General features: G+C 39.4%; 1 protein-coding gene across 1 annotated transcript; it reads right to left on the minus strand.

The window, feature by feature from the left end:
- Positions 1-12,795: 12,795 nt before the first annotated feature.
- Positions 12,796-16,996, minus strand: fgf4 (fibroblast growth factor 4). The gene is made up of 3 exons (XM_054619378.1): positions 16,597-16,996; positions 15,004-15,107; positions 12,796-12,972 (listed from the first exon to the last, which is right to left on the minus strand). The coding sequence occupies exons 1-3, from the start codon at positions 16,994-16,996 to the stop codon at positions 12,796-12,798; spliced, it is 681 nt and encodes a 226-aa protein (XP_054475353.1).
- Positions 16,997-18,535: the final 1,539 nt, after the last annotated feature.

An 18,535-nucleotide genomic window follows, 5' to 3' on the forward strand; every position in this document is an offset into this window, starting at 1 on the left:
CATGGGCTGATATAATGTGCTTTATCGAGTCATGAAACAATGTCAGTGTTACTCTAATTAAACAATGCAGTAGTAGTAATAGTTCAAGTTGTGGTAGGACAAGAAGTACAAATGTTAGTAAAAGCTGTGGTCTTATTAATAGACGTAGTAGTAGTAGTAGTAAAAGTAAAGGTAGTTGTATTGTTTTGTTATCGTAAGTTTAGAAGGAACAGTTTCAGCCTCAGTGAACCTTGGCTCATGCCTATAGACTGCATGTTATATGTTATATTAATGGTCGCGTTGCATAATTATGTTACATAAAGTGCCACCAAATGTACTCAAATGTCAAATTGCACGTTTTTTATTTGTGGATAGGGTAAAGTCTACAGATTGGTCTGAATCCAAGCGTAGCGTTGAGTCTGGGTCACTCCAGACTAAAATAACACACTTCTTTCCGCTCTTATCACATTCTGGCCTGTGCTTCCGCTCCTCGGCCTTCCATTTATGTACAAGTTAAACTGTAATTGAGAGCAAACATTACAATCCACCAACAGGCTCGGATTTCATAAGCTTATCTTTTGCTCTTTTAGATTTATAAATTGATCCTGTCTGTGTTATGGCACTTTGACAAGTGATTTTTTTTTTACCTTGCACCTAAAATATCTGCACAGCTTCTGTCACTAGATGGCAGCCTAGAATATCAATGATCTTCTATTTCTTGAACACAGCCAGAACTTATTACATAAAAGATATGAACGGAAATATAATACAAGACGCTGAAAGGAAGAAGAAGGGTATAAAATGCCAAGAGGAGAAATGGGCACGGAGAGAGAGGAGAAGGAGACCGTCAGTGATGGTGAGGTTCAAGGAGGAGGAAGATGAAATAGTGAGAAAAAGTAACTGATGAAGAAAAATTATGACTTATCATCACAAATCATCCGGTGTTGGATTCTTGTGAATAAATAAATAGGAATTACAGCTGTCCCATTAGGATACTTATAGGAGACTGTAGGTTGCTTGTTGTTAATGCAGCATAACACTTCCTTTTGAATGATTGTATACAGTACATATAGCACTTTTTAACTATAAGCAAAAAAGTTTGTTCCAGATTTAAAGAGTTGCTAGTGCAAAACAAGAGAAGAAACTTAATTAAAATGATGTCGTGGGTAGTTTTTCTTCCTGTCCTCCACAGTTTTTTTGAGTCACCAGCCGCCACTGACAATTGTCTTATCTTGGCCTCAAAATCAAGAGAGAAACAATTCATAATACATAGTGGAAAACAAGACGTGATGGGTGTGTGTGTGTGTGTGTGTATCTGTCAGCGCTTTTGGGCGTTTCTGATGCGCTTCGCCCTCCGGCCATCTCCCGGTGCTGCACATCTTGGGCAAGCAGTGAAATGTGTCATCGTCATAATGTGCATAATGTACATAACTAAGATATGTAGGGTCAATTTAAGCTGCATACCAACGAGATTTGGCACATTTTGATAACCTTTCAACGACTCTCTACACGGCCAACCCCGAGCCGGCAGCTCAAAGCTAACAGAGCTAACAAAGCTAACAGTACAAACTACCGCAAACGTACTTATAGAGCCAACAGTGTGTACTTGAGGGGGGAACTGAAGGGTGGGTAGGGACGGTGTTATCTGATGTAACCGCCATATGAGAGCGGTGCAGCGTGGTTGCTGTGAGCTAACCAGTGGGGCGCACTCACATGCACTATAAGCACACGCAGTCGGCCCAAAAGCAAGGAGCATTCTCTGCTCAGAATGTCGTTTATTGCTCCTTTAAGTATATAAGTTACACAACAAAAGTAAGGTCAACCTAGTAAATGATGACTTTTGATTTTAACACGGCACACAAAAAGCAAGTCTTTTTGCTGAAAGTCCTGTGTTTGTTTGACCCATTCGTACACCCCAGTTTCCTCCCTCCCTCCCCTCCTCTCTCTCTATACTATGTTACCTGACTTCCTTCGAGGCAGCCCTTAACATCCTGACTCACATTTATGTGGGTTATATGCATAGTGCATTACTTTTTAATAGGTATAAACAGTGAATGAGAACAGCTTGGACCAAGTGTCATTTTCTAACATCTGGCAAAAAAAAAAAATAAATCTACAAATATACACAGTACAAACATGTTTTAGAATAATACACACTACAACATACTGTTAGTGAAACATCCTTTCAATACCAATTTGCTGTCCTGTGAACATTTACTGTATGTCAACAAACAACTTCCTTGTCTTAAGCTTGGTTAAGATGCATTTTTAAAATAATCCAATGAGCATCAAGAGTATAAAAAGATAGACATTTTCTCAGCCATGAAAGAAACAATTTATCTTTAACTTTATCTTGCATACATGCTTCTCAAGGTACATTGATATGTTATTAAGAACACAACTATAACACATTGGAGGCAGCAAATGTTACAGAGCTCTTTGTGAAGGTTTGTTTACTTGGCTACCAAACTTCTGTGTGCATCACATGTTGCAGCCGTGCAAGCAATTCGTTTATGCAGTCATACTGTCACAATTCAAAAAGGCACAGAAACCCAAGAGCACGACTCAGGAGGCAGTTGAAAATGAAAGAGTCTTTACTGAAGACAAAAATACGAGGATTTACAAACCCAGGCAGGCAAACAAAGAACAAAGGGGGTCAGGCTGAGGCAGAATCCAAGGTTCACAGGCAGGGTCAAAAAACAAGGTAGGTCAGGATCAGGGAAAACGTACTAGTGGAATTTAAATGCTGGAAAGCTACGACACATGGCACGAAGACAATCTGACAAAGAGCTAGAGCTAGAGGAAGTGGGCTGGTAGATATACTATGGAGCTAATGAGTGAATGTGGAACAGGTGAGTGGGGAGGATGAGCAGGCAGGGGGGAGTGACTGGGTCTGACATGACAGCAGAAAAGAACGTGAACAACATGTGTAACCATCCAAACTGAATAAAACAAGCAGATTGAAATATAAAATCATGACACAAACACATATGCTGATTTCTATCAGAGTCAAAGTCTCACAGCTTGGATTTCTGATTGTCTTAATGCAAACATTTTTTTATTTAGACTTGTACAGTACAGTTAATGTGAATAAACATAATCATATCAAGATATAAATTGTAAAAAAAAAAAACATTGAAGAAAATTGTAATGCATAAAACCACAATGGATTACCAAGTAGACTACAATTACTGATATTTTAGGCAGTACTAATAATACAGAGACAGATATATTGTGGACCCATTGGTATGGTCAGTGTTATCCACTGATAATAATCCAGTGAGTAAATCTCCAGTGTGGTGTTAATTCATTTTCTCCAACAGAGGGCAGTGGTGACGCTTCAAATAAAATGTTGCACCGCAGGGGGTCCCAGTTACAGAGAGGATGACTTTCTGACACTTATTTACGAGACATCGTTATTAATACTATTATTTATACCTGCCATTCTCCTTCTTTGGCCAAGTTTATTTTGTCTAATAATACGAATGAACTTTTTCAGGCTAAAAAAAACAAAACTAACCAGGTTCCAGACCTATTCGTGTTCCAAAAAAGAATTCTGATTTCTGTGACTATTCAGCAGCCAGTTAAGTCAGGATAACGTTCCAAGACACCAGAGATAAACTGTTGTTTGAAGACTCCTACAATAGACAGACACTGACAAATCCAACCCTCTATGGAGTTTTCTCTGTTCATTTAAACACAAGTAAATGCGGGATTGCAAGTTATCCAACAAAAAACTGTAAACATAAATGACTATCGTTCCTAAATATAAAGAAATGTGATCTAAAATCCCAGCTTGAGAGCGGCTGTATTTTAGTTTGAGGTCCTTATTATTGGTTTGTGAGTCATTGTTTCTCTTGTTCTTCTTTTTCAGCTTTTCTTTGCACTTTTCAGTTTTTCTGAGTTTGAGCTCTACGGTGATTGGACAAATGGCCCCTCTGCTACTCTTATATTGGTATGATAAACTGCCAGTCATACCCTGCCAACATTTCTACATGGCACCAAGTCAGTACCAACAACAAAACAATATCATTTTCAAAAATATATATTTTTTCTTTTAATTAAATATAGATAAAGTCTTTATTTTCCTCATGTCTGAAGATACCTGTATTCATAATTGGTCTGAAACTCTCAGTTTTAGCGTATTTGAATGGAACTGCGTTGCTAGAGAACAGCTTTGGTCCATGTTTACTCATTTCATTCACATACACTGCAACCAGAAATATACCAGGACACGTTTAGAATGTTAACGTTTAAAATTGTGAAATGTTATATAATGTATAGTTGTCACATCTCAACAGTACGGAAATCCTGATGGCTCATTTAACTGGCTGTGTGGATTACACCATTGATTGAGTTTTTCGATACTTTCACAGTATTCATATAGCACTTAGACCTGGTTTAAAATAAAAAAAAAGACATGAAAAGCTAACTTTGTACAATATGGAACCTTATACAAAAGAAGCCACAGTTCTCACATGTACAGTCATACTAGACGTTTGTCTAAGCCAAACACATTGTTGCTTTCAATCAGGAGCTGTCTAATCAAAGAATAAATAATTGTATTTATTATTTGTAAAAAGAAAAAAAAAAAATCCCGTAAGCTTTACAGTTTTCAATTGTCTGTGCTGTTGTAACATTTTATTCGGTAAACAAAAAAATATTGAGTGGTACTTCCCTTCATTTTAGAGTCCAAACTTAAAAGTATGTTTCAGTTTGTCATGCAAGATTTTTGTTGAATTTTCTCCCCATTGATTAGAAACATACACATGTACACTGCGGTACTCTGCCAGTTTAAGCATTGGACAAAGTGCTAGGGTCAGTGGGATGTTACTCAGACAGCTGCAGCTTTAGAGTCTCGCCAAAAGGCTGTGACCACAAGTCCCATCTATACAAAAGACCACATCGTTTCCTAAAGTCACATATAGACACGACAAGCAAGAGCACAGGAAATAAAAGTGAGAAATGGATGGTGGTTTTGCTCGGCAGGGGGAAGGGGGTCTGGTTTAGAAGTACCTTCCCTTTACAGCTCAACGTCTTGAGCATCTCAGACAGATGAGAACTACCCTTTTCCCACAGTGTTTTTATGTGGAAGGAAATGTTGTTTGTTAACTGAAAAGCATTTCGAAATGGTGAGACATTTCCTGATAATCGTCCACAAGAGTTGATATAGCTCTATAATTAAAACCAAGTATCCAATGACGTCTGACGAACTTTAGGACAATTTTAAGTGTGTGTAAGTCTGTCTGATTTTTAAATTACAGTCATGCTAAGAACTATACACTATGTATTAATGTTGACTGTGCACTGTTTTGGCAGTTAGTATAAGTAGACTTGGTAAGTAGTAATTGTAAGACTTTGATATCTTTTAATGTTCTGTATAACAGATAAAGAGAATACATGTGTATGTAGATGTTTTCGAATGAAGCCAAACAGAACACTGTCAGCTCATGTCGAGGGCTGTTTCCATAGCAGCTTAACGTGGGCATCCAGATGCATAAATACTTGCCTGAGCTGACTGAATGACGTCCCAACTTGTCAGAGTGGTTCGTTGAGTAGTTTGGACAGTGAGTGTGAATGTGATTGACAGATGTGCACGGCAGGTGTCCTGTCAGACAGATGATGAGGACATTTGAGTAATCCCAGTAAGCATCTGATTTGCCTCTGGACTATCCAGAAACCAGCCAGCTATTTCAACACAATGTTGTACTGGTTTGCTCTACTAATTTGTGGATTAATAACTTTGTCAGGCAGCATACAATAATGGAGGGCACTTTAAAAAGACTTGCTGTGGAGCCATCTTTACTGTTCTTCTTCTTCTCCATCTAATAAAACATCAGGATAAACAAAGACTGTGTGTTTGTGTGTGTATTTGTATTAAATTATGTCTTATATTATTGCACTGTCTTTACTGTTTAGTGTTACACGCCAATCAATCACCTAGCCAAATTCCTTGTATATGTAACATACTTGGCAATAGACAGCTTCTGTTTCTGATTCTAGATCTTAACTAATGTTAGAATCATGAGGTTCACATCAGAATATCCCACTATAGGTATTTCATAAAAGGCTGAGGATCCAATGGTTTAATACAAAATAATATTTCTGTCATAATGTTTAGCAAGTTTTTGGATCTCAACAGAATCCAAACGGCCTTCACATGATTTTTTATTGCACTATTTTGATTTATGTCATATAAAACCTAAAAGAGACGCTGTTTACGTCATGTGTGACTTAACCTCTTTTCGTCTGACCAGCCTCCTAAAACCCAGTTTACCCCTTGAAGTTCCCTTAAAGTAACTTTAAAGGGATAGTTCAGCAATTTAGTATTCCACTGCAATAAATGTGGGGACCTCAAAACCAACCTCAACACCATCAATGCTAAAGATATAGGGCTGGCGATCCAGAACGTCACAGGCTGTAAAAGTAGGAGCACACCCATCATGTGTGAGGCCACATTGCCATATGAGCTGAACACCTTTTATGCTAGCTTTTATCTTGTCAACAAAGAGTCAGCTGTCAAGTCTGCCCCGCTTCCAGAGGACCGGCCTATGTCAGTATCCACAGAGGATGTGCGGAAAATCCTAATGAGAGTGAATATGAGTAAAGCTGCTGGGTCTGATAACATCCCGGGTCATGTACTAAGAACATGTGCCAACCAGCCAACTGATGTCATCACTGATATGTTCAACATACCACTGTCACATGAGAGTGTTTCCACCTGCTTCAAGACAGCCACCATCGTTCCTGTACCTAAAACAGTGTTCAGGCTAAATGACTACTGCTCTTTGGCACTCACCCTCATTCTGATGAAGTGCTTCCCAGCTGGCCTGGACCCTCACCAGTTTGCATACAGAGTCTACAGATCACAGAGGAGGCAGACATTTTAAAAGTTGATGTCCTCAAGTGTCAGTATAAAGTTAATACTTGATCAGAGTTTAAATTGGAGTTTAAAGTTTTGGTGCAACAGAAATACATTTTGTTATTAATTTAAGATAATCTTGACTTAAAGTTGAACAATGATTTAATCATGTTTAAAAATAAATCCTTGGTGCAAACCAGCCACGCTTGTAGCTTTGTGAGGCTCTCAGCTAAATGCTAAGGTAAACATGCTAACAAGCTCAGGATGACAATGCTAATAGGCTGATGTTTAGCAGGTATCATGTTTACCATGTTGGCCATAAGCATGTTATCAAGCTAAAATTTGCTAATTAGCAGTGAACACAATGCAAAACTAAGGCTGATGGGAATGTCATTAGTTTTATTTGGACATAAACCAAAGTTTCAACCTCATTTTTGGGCATAGCCATACAGAATGATACGGGTCTATAATTATTCAAGTCGGGTCATTATCATTCAAAAGAGGCAAGACATCGACTCGTTTCCATTATACTGGCAATTTGTGAGTGGGAATTGAAAGCTTAAAATTGCCAGTGACTGGTTTAGCCTTCTTTTGATCAATTGTTTGCAGGGCATGCATGAAGACTTCAGAAACAAAAAAAAGATGCAAATCAAAGACTAGAGCTGACTGAGAATGATAAGCTGCCACCAGCCTACAAACGGAATTTTCACCTTGGTGCAACATTGGTTTTTTTTCAAAGAAATGACCAGACCTTTGAGTCTCTGTAGTTCTTTTTGTCAGAAGTAAAAGGATCATTGACTTTCAATTTTTGAGAAGAACTGAAAACATTCTTATTCTGTCGAGCTTTGATTGTTTTCCAGAATTTAGAATATTAATTAAGACTAACTGTGGTTAAAATAGCAGATAAACAGAAAGGCACAAAGATTGCAGAGGGCACACAGATGCCCGCTGATTTGCCTCTGAACTTTGGCTTTTTTCTTAGGGCTCGGAGAGTGGAAAATCTGGGCAAAAGTCAAATAGTGTGAGCGAGGCATAACTGTAACTACGGCAGGTTTACTATTTGTTCCTATTGTGCTCATTGGAATATTTGTACTTTAAAGGGGCACTCCATCAATTCTACACAAGGAGCTGAGTTTACACGTCACGAGGAGTACAGTACCCAACCAATCGGTTCTCACTCCCGATGCGGCAAACTCCGCTTCTTGGTCTGGTGCTCCTCGTCATCTCACACCGACGTAAAGAGCCATTGTTCAGTGCTGTATGTGATGCAGCGGGCTTGCATCTAACCCCAATGTAAAAACATTCATATCCTCATTACCCGCTAAGAGTCATGTAGTGTCATGTAGTATAGAGGGAAAGATAGTTCTTGCAGGTGGGCGGGGAGGTGGATGGGTCAAACTGTTTGTGGCACTTGTGAAACTTAAAGTAACATTTTGTCAGTCGTTAGTAACGTAAGTCATGTGTATCATTAATGTTGTTACTCACATGAGTTGGTAGTCTTGTGATACATCTTTCACTTCAAGTCTTTAGTGAGTCAAGTTAACGTCAACCATGCTCTTTTAATAAACCTTACTAAGTGGTTTTATTGTCTAAACCTAACTTCCTGTGAAGGTGTAAGTTTATTTTGAAAAGACTATATATATAAAGAACGTATATTGGCACGCCGTCCCTGAAACGTCCACAACTAACGCTATAAGTGGTAGGTAGAACGTTATATTTGATAGCTTGGGGAGCACTGAATGGATCGCATTATTTGACGCATTGGGGTGAGGGTGAGTCCGTGAAAACAGTTGCACAATGTTTTTATTGGCTTTGAAGGAGCTTTCTGTCTTGAAACTTATAACATGGAGCCTGTGCTACAACCTGGGCAGTGGAATTTGAACGATGTGGGTGTTTTTATCAAGCTGATCACAAAACGATCCATGGTTTGGGGGACATGATTCTTACTAGGGACTAAAAGCATTGCAAAGTCAGGGTCATTTGACGATTCTTTTTAAAGAAGTTTCATCCTTATGGAAGTGGAAAACTAACTTGTTGGAGAGTCCTTTTAAGGTTCACCAGAAAATGTAAGTTACTACATTCCAAGGATGCCGATTGTTGTAAAAGTTATAATGCCCTCAGTGACAATATGAAAGAATAAAAATAAAGAAAAATAAAAAGGTGTGGACTTTCAGTTCATAACATAACTGAAATGTGAGTTTGTCTTGTCCTTGTAGAGAGACTTAAACAACTGAGGATGGAGTGTCATAGTCAGAGCTGAGCTCCTATTGTTCTGTTGATGTAAACTGTCCAGATTAGCACCAGTCACATGCTGTAGGATGTCGCAATTGTTTATGTGCAACCCCGTCCAATCCTATCAAGCATACCTGTATTTAATTCAAAGTTATTAATAACCCCCGCAAAACCCAATAGTTTGCATTATATAATGAATACACTTTTTGACACACATACCTTTTATTTGAAAAAAAGTACTGTATGGTAAAAGATAATCTCATTACAAAAATACAGATAACAACACACCTTACATTTACAGGATCGTGATTTTATTGCCAACTTGCCTTAAGTTCGACTATACCCATGTGCACAGCACATACAGTGTGACATTTTATGAGGCCCTGTATAAAACTACAGGACACCTGATAAAAACAGTTGATACAAAATTGTCATAAGACCACAGGACTCAGAATTATAGATAGTACAGTATTATATCACCACTTCACAAAAGAAAGTAATTTCCCGAAACACAAATGTCCAGGCAGCAGAGTTAGAAAGAAATATATCAACAGTTTATATAGTTCAGAACCAGTTTTAGCAATGAAATCCAGTCAGTTCTGTAACTACAGTCTAACTTCATTTTTTTCCTGAATGGAGTGTTTCCAGATACAGTTCCTGATACACACCCAATTTCACTACAAAATGGTCTGTTCACGCAAAACAAAAGAAAAATTCTCACTACATCCAGCCGTGCGTAGTTTTCAGATAGATTTTTTTCACGTCCAGGTTTGTTTCTCAGATTTTACCCTCCATCTTTTGTGGTGCTTTCAAAAAAAGACATTTAAAAAAACTTCACGGCAACATCTAGGAACAATGTTCTTGCTACTCTGGATAATCCTCATAACATCCTGTGAGTCATTGGCACTTTTACTTCGGTAGAAAGTAGTTCCATCAAAACATGTTGTTCTGTGGTTCATCCGTAGTGACAGGGACCCTGCTTTTAGTGGTTCATGAATATCTCAAAACCTGGGAATATTAAAAAAAAAACTATCTGCACATCTAGATACCAAGAGGGAGCTGACAGAAGTTTTTTTTGTAATTTGGGTGAATTAACCCTTTAACAGTGACTGAATTTGGGGTGATGTTGGGCAGTATAATAAAATCAAGTAGTGTTTTTTTGTGATCAGTGTACAGCAGCCTTTCTGTAAACGTGAAACATTTGGACCGTCTGAGTCACAGACTGCGGACTTTAACAACCACATTGTTCTTGCTTGGACTGTAGCTGAATAACCAAATGAACAGCCGGAGTAGAGGACTGGCCCTGGGTCAGTGACAGAGGGCAGAAAGGCACTCTACTGTAAACAGGATGCCCACCATGCAAATCAGTGATACCGGAGAACACTGAGCACAGCTGTGAGCACCAGACACGCCAGTATACCTGCATGCATTATTGTTTAAGAGGAGATTTAAACAGATCCACTGGAACAAAAGAGGATACTGGACTAGCAGAGAGCGACTTTCTCTGACAATTTGACATGTATCTCACAGTAGTGAGCCTGCTTAGCTTGGATCAGTCTCCACACCCATGCTGGGTTGCAGGAATCACAGCCTTAAGCCAATACAGCGACAGTTTGCATGATATTTGCTTGAGCTATTTGCAACTTAATACTTAGCGTGTGCGTTCAGCGTGGCCGGCCTCTGCTCTAATGCATCATGACTTCCACGGAAGGCTCTCTCACTCAACAGAGAAAAAACAGTACAATCCCAACAGGAGTTGGTTGAGCTGGTTACAATATATGCTATCATTTGTGGAATGTGGAAGCTGATTTCAAACCTCTTAGATTAAAGACTGAATAAGAAAACAGGAAAGCATAGTAAAGAAATAAAAACAGAAAAAACAGTTAAAATGTCCCAAGTCCATGGGTTGTTGATGATTGGTGGTTTTCTTCATCAATCGCACCAAAGCGAACCAAACAAACGCACCTCACACCTCCAGACAGCAACTTTGACCCAGCTCTGTTAGTTTAAAACTGTCCCTCCCCCGAAAGAAAATACCAGGTCCTTCAGTTACTTCGGGGATATATTTACAAAATATATAAAGAAAAATATAGGGTTACTGGCCCAAGCATATAGTACAGTCCAACAGCTGTCTGTAAATATTTCTCCCATGATTATCCTTTCCAAAAGTAAATTGCAGGGTAAAGATAGCCGGAACGTGACAAGGCGCAACTAGGACAACATGGCCACCAGAGCTAGGCTGCAGTCAACTGCAGAGGCACACACACAGACATATGGACAAGAAAGAAGGAGTCTTGGAAATATGTTCTTAGCTAGTGCATGGGGCGACTAAGGTTGTAGGAAGTTAAAGCCAAGCTTGAAAAGGGGAGTTGGTTTAGTAAAATGAATAAGAGGAGAATTGGAAACTGGTTGTACCGGAACTGTGCCAAACTTTGTATCCTCAACAAAATGAGCTAATTTTATCCTGAGTGTGTTTGTGTTCATCACTGCACAAGGAAATGACTGGAGGGGGAAATGCACTTAGTAAATGATACTGATTTATAGCCTGAGAAAATGCCTTTTAAAAAACGGTTGGAAGATTGTTTCCAGTTACTAAGATCATTGAAGAAATAGTTTGACAAGTTATTCTTAATTCTTTCTTTGTGCAATTCAAATGACAGCAGTAAATGTTGAGGATAATTGGACCGAGTTAGGAGTGTTTTATTGCTTATGAATTCAACTTTACATTTGTAAGAGCAAGACTGATATATCTTCTTTCAAACGATACATAGTATCACTTTAGGGGAGGCAAAGATGAGGAGGTGAATGACATTATCTAGGGTAAATATCTGTTCCCCAGTCCTGAGTGATGCTGCTGTCCTACTTCATATCCCAGAAAGGCAGACCTTATTTCTTCCAGTCCACTAGCGAGCTGACAATCAGACAAAACTTGATGCGAAGAATAATCCCATTCCACAGTCAAGGCTAAAGTTTCTCTATTGCAATTTTAGCACTTTGACCTTGCCTTTAAACGCCCAAAATTCCATCCTTACAGAATGTCAAAGATGATGCCGCTGTCTATCTGCAGTCTTATAGGTCTATCTGAGATTGACAGCAGAGAAGTTCAGAGTTCACTCCCCCTGGCAGATCTATAAACAGACCAGTGGAGGTTGTGGGTTTTTTCGACTCCCCTCTCCTCCTCTACCCCCCTCTTCCCCCCCCAGCAGTAAGATGATACTGTTTCAATTAGGCTCCGGTGCCACACAAAAGAGCCGGAGCATTTGACAATCAGTGCCACTTCTGACACCAAAGACACCAAACTAGTGCCTCATTAATAGTTTAGTTTCAATTTCTTTAGGCTCCAAAAAAGGTTGTGCTTTGTTGAAAAATGATTGAAATGACATTGTATAGCCATAAACGTGCACATTTTTTTCCCCCAACAGTGCAAAGTGAAAAAACCAAACATCCGAAAATACAGGAATCAGTAGCAGCAAATATCTGATAAATTAGAAAATTTGAACATAAATAACGTGTTTAGCCTCTTTGATACCCCCCTCCCCCCAATGATGAAAAGACACAACCCTTCCTTAAAAAAAAATAGTTAAACATAAATAAAAAAATGAATATATATATATACAAAGCTAAAGAAATATGATACACTTGCATAAGTGAAAGTGCATCATGGTTTGGAATCCCCCTCCCCCCCCCTCTCCATATTGAGGTGAAGTCTATTTATGAAGCCACTAGATTCTTGGCAAGAAATGTGTCACCGTCATGGCGGTTGACACTCGGTTTCCTCTTTTTGTTTTGCCGTTCTTACTCAGGCCGATGTACATCCTTGGGTAAGCCGCTGACTCGTAGGCGTTGTAGTTGTTGGCAAGGAGCTTCTCTCTGAACTTACACTCGTTGTTGTAGTACAACTGAAAGAAAAGGAGACATAAGAGGGAGAGATATACACTATAAGGATTATTTGAAAATGCTGATTGTTTGAAGGCAGAGACCAAACAAAGATTCTGGGACATATTTGCGTGTGTGTGCGTGTGTGTGTGTGTGTGTGTGTGTGTGTGTGTGTGTGTGTGTGTGTGTGTGTGTGTGTGTGTGTGTGTGTGTGTGTGGGGGGGGGTTAAGTCTGTATTCTTCTTTGTGATTACGATCAAACAATTGCTTTATTTCTGACCACTACAACTATTGTACAGACAAAAATTGTGATTGTCAAATGATGAATGATGTGAATGAGGCAGGACTCAGGACACCATGCTCTGATTGCACTATTTTCTCTCATAATAATAATACAATAATTATTCCGTCTGTATATATAATATTTTAGTTATTGTGGATTTTTTAAAAACTTTTTGGACTTTCTTATTTAATATTATTTACTGTGTGATTACTTATTTACTTATTTATAATACTTGTTTTGATCTTTTTTTTTTTTTATGTCTCTTGTTTGCACTATCCTCTCTGCTGCTGTGATCCTGCAAATGTCCCCCGACTAATAAAGGATTATCTTATCTTATCTTATCTTATCTTATCTTAATACGATGTGATCTGGGAATCACGAGGATATTTCCAATTTAATTTAGTTATTAGCTCATTTGAGACTGTGGCTTCATTAGTATAGGGTGTCTTATTCTTTAAAGGTGCAACATGTCATTTCAAGCCACCTACTCCAACGAAACAGGGCCTGCATTTCACCTCTACTATTGTGTCTATACAATCTAAATTTACAGTTATTAAAAAAAAAGCCAACTACTAATTGACAGCAGGGTTAAGAATACTTTACATTCCGATAGTTGTTTATTGGCTTCATTAAGCCGGCTGTGGCATCTCGTTTTCGGTTGTCAAAAATCCCAGCGCCAGCAGTCACAACTGGCTGGTGGAGCGCATGGTCTAACCTGTGTATGGCAGCAACACAAAGTTTGCTGATTGGATGGGGACTTGGGGCAAGTTCTCAAGTGCTGAGGTTTTCAAATGATGGAATTTGAGCTAACTGCTAGCGGAAAGCTCCATCCATCTCGTGGCACCACATGCTGTACTCCCCGGCGAAGCGGCCATATTGCATTCTGGCCAGATCTTACACATTGCACCTTTAAAGCCAAACATTGGCGCTCAAAAGTGGGTTGAGTCGCATCAGGTATTTGTAAATGCAGCAGTAAGTTTGTAGCTCAGCTAGCATCAACTAGCTGCATTCAAACTAGCAATGTAATTATTAACTTCATTTTCCGGCACCATTAAAATTGAATAAATGGCTTAGCTTTGCTCGTAAACATCTGTAGCACATCATAGCAGCGTCACAAGCTGTTAGATAACGTTCCCCAAAAATATGGTTGTTGAGGACAAACCATGCAATAAACTTAAATGCAAGTCCTTTGTAAATGTAGGAATTACTTTATTATAGGTCTACACACATTAAGCAGTGTGTGTGTAATGTTAGAAGGAAATATCTGCTATTTAGTCTTTGAGGTTTTTTTTCTTTACATTTTTGTAATTTGTGATATATTGTGTTATTTTGCTAAATATCTAAGTGTCAGGATACTCTTTACTGGAAACAGGCCATATATTTGCAAGCTAATGCAACTTTCTTGGGTATAGTCTTCTGTATTAACTTCACACCATGTAGCACTAGTCTCTGTGGGGAAACTTGTTTCATTCTAATTTCATTACTTATTAATTCAGTGAGGTGCAAATTCTATCTACATCTGGTTAACACTTTGTTATAACAAAGCTGGATTTAAGAAGACGTGGTGCAAACTTGCTCCTGGACTCCACCTTGATTTAGGTCATTTTCCTGGAAGACATTTTAGTTTCAGCATTTGAAAGCTAATATCGATGACACCAAGATAAAAAAAAAGGGACTGTGGAGGGACTATGACAATTATTATATAAGCACATTCCAGTGCTTGTAGACGTATTGACAGTGTTAGACACGGTTACAGTGTTTGTACACTCACAGATCCGTACAGCTTTCCTCGCCGGTTCATGGCCACAAAGAGTCTGCTGCGAACTCCCAGCAGAGTCACCACTCCTCTCTCCACCGGAGAAATCTGCAGAAGACCTTTAGGGAAGAAAAAAAAAATCACACACACTGAAACCTACTGGTTTAAAACAACCTGCTGCTCCACACTGAGACACCGACACTGCTTTGTGTGTACCAAAAGATGGGCTGGATAGTTAGGAGCTCATCAGAAAGCTAAAGAAATCTGTTTTTCTATCTGAGATTCAAGCTGTAAATGCTGATGAGAACTTATATTCAAACATTCTACCCTTACCCAGTGTGCTATTTGATGCTCAATAACACAAGTACATACATTTTGGTCAAGGTGTGGCGCTGTGCAAGTCTGATCCGTTTGTAGATAAATACACAAATTCACTTTTTGTCAGCAAAGGTGAAAAAGTATGGACTGTGTGAACTCAAACTGTCTGAATTTTACAAGTACTGTAATTAAATCCCAATCAAAAGTGTATGCTTAACCATGGTATTCTATCCTAATCCCCAAACTGGGCTTAAACACAAATAAAATATATATGAATATTTCATTAAAAAATAGGACTGTCATTTTGTTTGATATGATATGATAATTCAGATGTCATTAGTAAAAACGCAGAGATATTTGAGGGTTTCATCACTTGGCCTTGACAAGCTGCTGGGTTACAGCACACTTAGTGTGTCTCCTTTGTTCCTGCAGGGTTTTGAATTTTGAAAATGCTTGACAGTGGCTTGAATTCCTAGCAGAGATTTTCTGTAATGTATCTCCCTGAATCCCTGTGCCTTGTCTCAAAATAGTACAGAGGCAACACAAAAACCCCAACATGCTTTAAGTTCTCCAACATGCTTAAAGTTCTCCAACATGCTTTAAGTTCTCCAAGGCAGCCTGTCAATTCCGCAGGTGGCCTTTTTTGTCGCTCCCATAGGACCAGCCTTCACCAACACGGGATGACATGGATTAGATTTGACATGATAGGGACACAATATTTGTTATTCTACGTGTCTGCAAATGTAGTAGGCAGTGTAGGACTCTGTCTTGGACTGCTGGGGTTAATCTGTCTTAACAGATGGGTCTATGAGCTGTGTCCTAACTTTAGGTGCTGGCTGGCCGCTAGTCTGGATCCCAGCGAGCTCTGGTTACACACAAGGACGTAGGCACCAGCACATTAGCTCAGTGGCACTACAGAAGGACTCCAGATGTTGGCACTTAGGCATGGATCGATACTCTATGTCTGTAAACTGTTCATTGACTGGCAGCATGAGCGGAATCTCATTCAAACATAGGCCCAGTGTTGATTAGAGTGAAGAGTAAAGGGTTTAGAATAACAGGTGGTGAAACATCCTGTCTGGTCAGTGACTGAATAACTTTAGTCATGTATTTCTTTTAAAGCTATTAAAAACAGATTTGATCAACTTTTGCTTTTGCTGTTATGTTGTTTAGAACCAACTAGTCTATAAATTGTAAGAAAGTGATATGGAATAAATGTGTCAAAAGTGAGAAATGCAATAATCAGCTGCTTATAGTCTATCTAGTTAATAAATAAATGACACAACTTACTGTGACGGTTTTCATTGTGTACTCCAGTTATTCTACCGTCCGGTAGCACCTGAATATGAAAGCCGATCCCCACGTTGCAATAGAGCCGCCGCAACCTTTTAATGCCCAGGAGATAGTTGCTTTCCCGGCTGATCTCCTCCCTCTTCTCCCCTGGGATCCGCGCCAGGGACCGGGAGTAAAGGGCCTCCCAGCGTTCCGCGGTGCCATTCAACCCCGGGGAGCATCCTGCCAGCCCGGTAACCAGGCCAAGTACCAGGACAGTCCGCAGGGCTGCCAGAGAGCCCATCCCGGGTCTGGCTCTGAAAGCAGCCTCCCGGTGCTTGCCTTTCCACTGAAGCGAGAATAAGAAGAAGAAGAAGAAGCGACGCGACAGAGAGGAGCGTGTGGAAGTTGCGCTCATTCCCAGACCGACAGGCGCACTGGCTTTAGCGCCGGAGCGACATTGATCTAGACACTGTGCAGCCATGCCTCTATATTTATACCTACAGAAAGATTACATCACAGCTCCCGCACCTAAAAAGAAATCCACAAAAACCAGCCTCACAATCAGGCGCACCAAACATGTCTGGAATAAAATAATAGCTGTCTTATCTTAGAGAAAAGTCAGGGAGTTTGTAGGAAAATACATGAATAAAGATGTTATTATGATAGAAAAAAAAGTTCTTTGTGTGAGGCTTTCATTATCAGCAGCAGAATATCATAATTTATGTATCGGAGGATGTAAAATAGGAAACGGACAAGTTAACAGACCGTGGTGTCGAGACAGGAGACAGTTCTATAAATGAACAATAACAGGAAAAAACACAGGTCCAATTCAACCGAATGAAAAAAAAGCTCTAACTGAAGACTGGTTGAGGGGAAATCATGTCCTGGGCCCTTATAGACAACAATGGTAAGACTAAATAGAGAGTTTGTAGAGTGATAAGTAGGCTGTCATTGTTGGACAAAACACTAAACACTTCTGACGTTATAACTGAATGACTTGTCATGTTTGTGAATTGTAATACGTGTCATTAGAGCGTGTATCCATTTTTGTAAATGTTAAATGTATATATAGGTTTTGTGAATTTTATCCTATACACATCCTGAAGTGTGTCTTGTTGGTTTTTATTGTATTATTTCATTGTACTGTCTCTCTTCAGTACAAAATACCGGCTCTTTCGGTTTTGAAATTCTGGGATGTTGTTGACAGCACACACAGGGAAACCCAGTGTTCACCACGTTAATTGCAGATGATTGCAGATTAAAGACAGATGTATTCTAATTGTTCTCTGAAATTTGCTCAGATATTTGTTAAATTCTTTTTTCTTTTAATTATAATACCTAACTGTTGTCATGGCAGCATGTCTTTGATCTGTCTTCCTTGACAGAAATTCAGATGCACTGGTGCATTGCTTTTTATGTCTATTGAAATAAACCAAACTAAATGGCATACCCTCCTTCTATTTCACCATTTCATCACCACCATTATCCTGGCTTAAATATATGTTGAGCACTACCATTTACCCTCTCTGTCGAGTGTCCTATTATTTATCTCTATGTTCTATGCACTGAAGGTCTTCCTTCTCTGTCAGACCAGAGACAGCGCCCTTTGATCTCTGGGGTGGCTCAGCCCTGCTCCTCATTGACCACGCATGACACGTTTTCTCACGTTCACATTTGGGTGATCCTCAATGTACAACAACATTGTTTCTTTGTGTGCTGCAAAATGGCTCCATGAAAGCATTCAGATCTTTGAGACAATCCTGTGGTGTTGAGGCGCCTGGTGGATAACTACCAAGCCCCAAAAATGGCTGACATACCAGCCAACCAACAGGACCCAGTCAGGCAGCCGGGTGGACCAAAGGAACCTCTGGATGCATGGATCAAAAATAATGCCAATAGTCCATTAAAACCTCCTGGATGGCTTACAAGGACCAGGACAAGGGCAATCATATAA

The sequence above is a fragment of the Anoplopoma fimbria genome, chromosome 2 (genome assembly GCF_027596085.1).
Source record: "Anoplopoma fimbria isolate UVic2021 breed Golden Eagle Sablefish chromosome 2, Afim_UVic_2022, whole genome shotgun sequence".
NCBI classification, from domain to species: Eukaryota; Metazoa; Chordata; class Actinopteri; order Perciformes; family Anoplopomatidae; genus Anoplopoma; species Anoplopoma fimbria.

Coding starts and splice junctions, on each gene's coding strand:
- fgf4 (XM_054619378.1), bottom strand. CDS start 16,996: ATGAGCGCAACTTCCACACGCTCCTCTCTGTCGCGTCGCTTCTTCTTC. Junction 15,108..16,596: donor ACACAATGAAAACCGTCACA/GTAAGTTGTGTC, acceptor TCTTCCCTAAAG/GTCTTCTGCAGATTTCTCCG. Junction 12,973..15,003: donor GAGGAAAGCTGTACGGATCT/GTGAGTGTACAA, acceptor CTTTTCTTTCAG/TTGTACTACAACAACGAGTG.